Below are 2,369 nucleotides of genomic sequence, written 5' to 3' on the forward strand. Positions count from 1 at the left end.
CTTCTGAGCATGGGCAAAGCGTAGCTCCTCTGAGCATGGGCAAAGCGGAATTCCTTCTGAGCATAGCCAAAGTGCAGCTACTTCTGAGCACGGGCAAAGCGCCGCTCCTTCTGAGCATGGGCAAAGCGGAATTCCTTCTGAACATAGGCAAAGAGCAGCTGCTTCTGAGCATGGGCAAAGCGTAGCTCCTCTGAGCATGGCCAAACCGGAATTCCTTCTGAGCATAGCCAAAGTGCAGCTCCTTCTGAGCATGGGCAAAGCATAGCTCCTCTGAGCATGGCCAAAGCGCAACTCCTTCTGAGCATGGGCAAAGCGTAGCTCCTCTGAGCATGGCCAAAGCACAGCTCCTTCTGAGCATAGCCAAAGTGCAGCTTCTTCTGAGCATGGGCAAAGTGCAGCTCCTTCTGAGCATGGGCAAAGCGCCGCTCCTTCTGAGTATAGTCAAAGTTCAGCTCCTTCTGAGCATAGCCAAAGTGCAGCTCCTTCTGAGCATGGGCAAAGTGCAGCTCCTTCTGAGCATGGGCAAAGTGCAGCTCCTTCTGCAAGCAACCTAATGATTAATTCTATCCAGCCTGTCCAGTCTAGTTTCAGCCGGAAAGCACGAAGCTCGGCGCTCGGTGCCTTCTCCCGGCCAGACGCTTCAATCAGCGGCGCTCCTGGAAGAAGAAGAAAAAAAACTCTGAAGAGAAGGGACGTCTCTGCTCCAACAGCCCCGCGAGGTAGGCCGGCCGAGTCAGAAACGCGTCTTCCCCAGCCGGGCACGGATAAGCTTCCTTCCGTCTCGGCCACCGCCCGCTTTTTTCCTCCTCCTCCTCCTCCTCCTCCTCCTCGTGCGCGTTTCGGCCGGCGCGGAAAAATTGCAGCGCCGCCCTTACTCGGGGATTTACGGGAGAGCCTCCTCAGCCAATCACGGCCCGCCTCCGCCGCGGCCACGCCCCCTCCCGGGGCTCCATGTGCCTTATAGAGGCGCAGCAGCCGCTTCCTCCGCCAAAGGCGAGCGAGCGCCTCGCCGGGGAGCTGCGCGGCGGGAGCTCCGCCGTCCGTCCGTTCGATCCCCGGGGGGGGGGGGGAAAAAGCGCAGCCTTCGGAACCACCGGCGGGATTGTGCCAGCCTGGCCTTAACCGGTGGAGCCCCCCTTCCTTCTGGATCGCGGGTGGCGTCCGGACCAGCCCCGGGAAGGGGCCGCGCGCCCCGACGGCGGGTGCGGCTACATGGCCTCTGGGTGCCCCTGGCGGGGATGCGCGCCTCGCCAGCGCTGAGCCCAGGTCGGGGACCGTCCTCCGGCGGGCGGCAGGCGGTCCCGGCTGGGTGCCCGTCCCGGCCCGCGCCATGATCCGCCTGTACATCGCGGTGGAGCTGCTGATGGCCGGGCTGGCCATCGCGGGCAACGTGCTGGTCTGCTGGGCGGTGGCGTTGAACAGCCGTCTGAAGACGGCCACCAACTATTTCCTGGTCTCGCTGGCCGTGGCCGACGTGGCCGTGGGGCTGCTGGCCATCCCCTTCGCCGTGACCATCAGCGTGGGCTTGACCACCGACTTCCACGGCTGCCTCTTCCTGGCCTGCTTCGTGCTGGTGCTCACCCAGGGCTCCATCTTCAGCCTGCTGGCCGTGGCTGTGGACCGCTACCTGGCCATCAAGATCCCGCTTAGGTAAGGGCGGCGTGTGTGGCCGGGCTCGCTGGCTCGAGCCGCGCAATCTTGGCCGGGCTTGCTTTGAGGAGGGCGCTCGAGCAAAGGGCGGGGGGTTGGACTAGAAGACCTCTCGGGTCCCTTTCAGCCCTGTTCGTTTAGCAGAGGAGGGGCGCTGATGCTCCCCAGAGAGAGAGAGAGTCAGAGAGAAAGAGAGAGAGGCAGAGAGAGAGAGAGAGAGAGAGAGTCAAACAGAGAGAGGGAGGGAGAGAGAGAGGAGCAGAGGGGCAGAGAGAGAGAGAGAAAGAAAGAGGGAGAGAGTCAGAGAGAAAGGGAGGGAGAGAGGGGCAGAGAGAAAGAGAGAGAGAAAGAGAGAGGCAGAGAGAGAGAGGCAAACAGAAAGAGAGGGAGGCAGAGGGGCAGAGAGAGAGAGAGAAAGAGAGAGAGAGAGAGAAAGAGAGAGGGAGAGAGTCAAACAGAGAGAAAGGGAGGGAGAGAGAGGGGTAGAGAGAAAGGGAGAGAGTCAAACAAAGAGGGGCAGAGAGAGAGGGAGAGAGAGGGAGGGAGGGAGAAAGAGAGAGAGGCAGAGAGAGTCAAAGAGAGAGAGAGAGAGAGAGAGAGAGAGAGAGAGAGAGAGAGAGAGAGAGAGAGAGAGAGAGAGAGAGAGAGAGAGAGAGAGAGAGAGAGAGAGAGAGAGAGAGAGAGAGAGAGAGAGAGAGAGAGAGAGAGAGAGAGAGAGA

The 2,369-nt window shown here is 60.8% G+C and overlaps 1 protein-coding gene across 1 annotated transcript; it reads left to right on the plus strand.

Moving 5' to 3' along the window:
• The first annotated feature begins 1,330 nt into the window (after positions 1 to 1,330).
• LOC107301977 (adenosine receptor A2b-like) lies at positions 1,331 to 1,654 on the plus strand. The gene has a single exon (XM_015831120.1). The coding sequence runs from the start codon at positions 1,331 to 1,333 to the stop codon at positions 1,652 to 1,654; it is 324 nt and encodes a 107-aa protein (XP_015686606.1).
• Positions 1,655 to 2,369: the final 715 nt, after the last annotated feature.

The sequence above is a fragment of the Protobothrops mucrosquamatus genome, unplaced genomic scaffold, assembly GCF_001527695.2.
Source record: "Protobothrops mucrosquamatus isolate PMUCROS unplaced genomic scaffold, P.Mucros_1.0 scaffold21470, whole genome shotgun sequence".
NCBI classification, from domain to species: Eukaryota; Metazoa; Chordata; class Lepidosauria; order Squamata; family Viperidae; genus Protobothrops; species Protobothrops mucrosquamatus.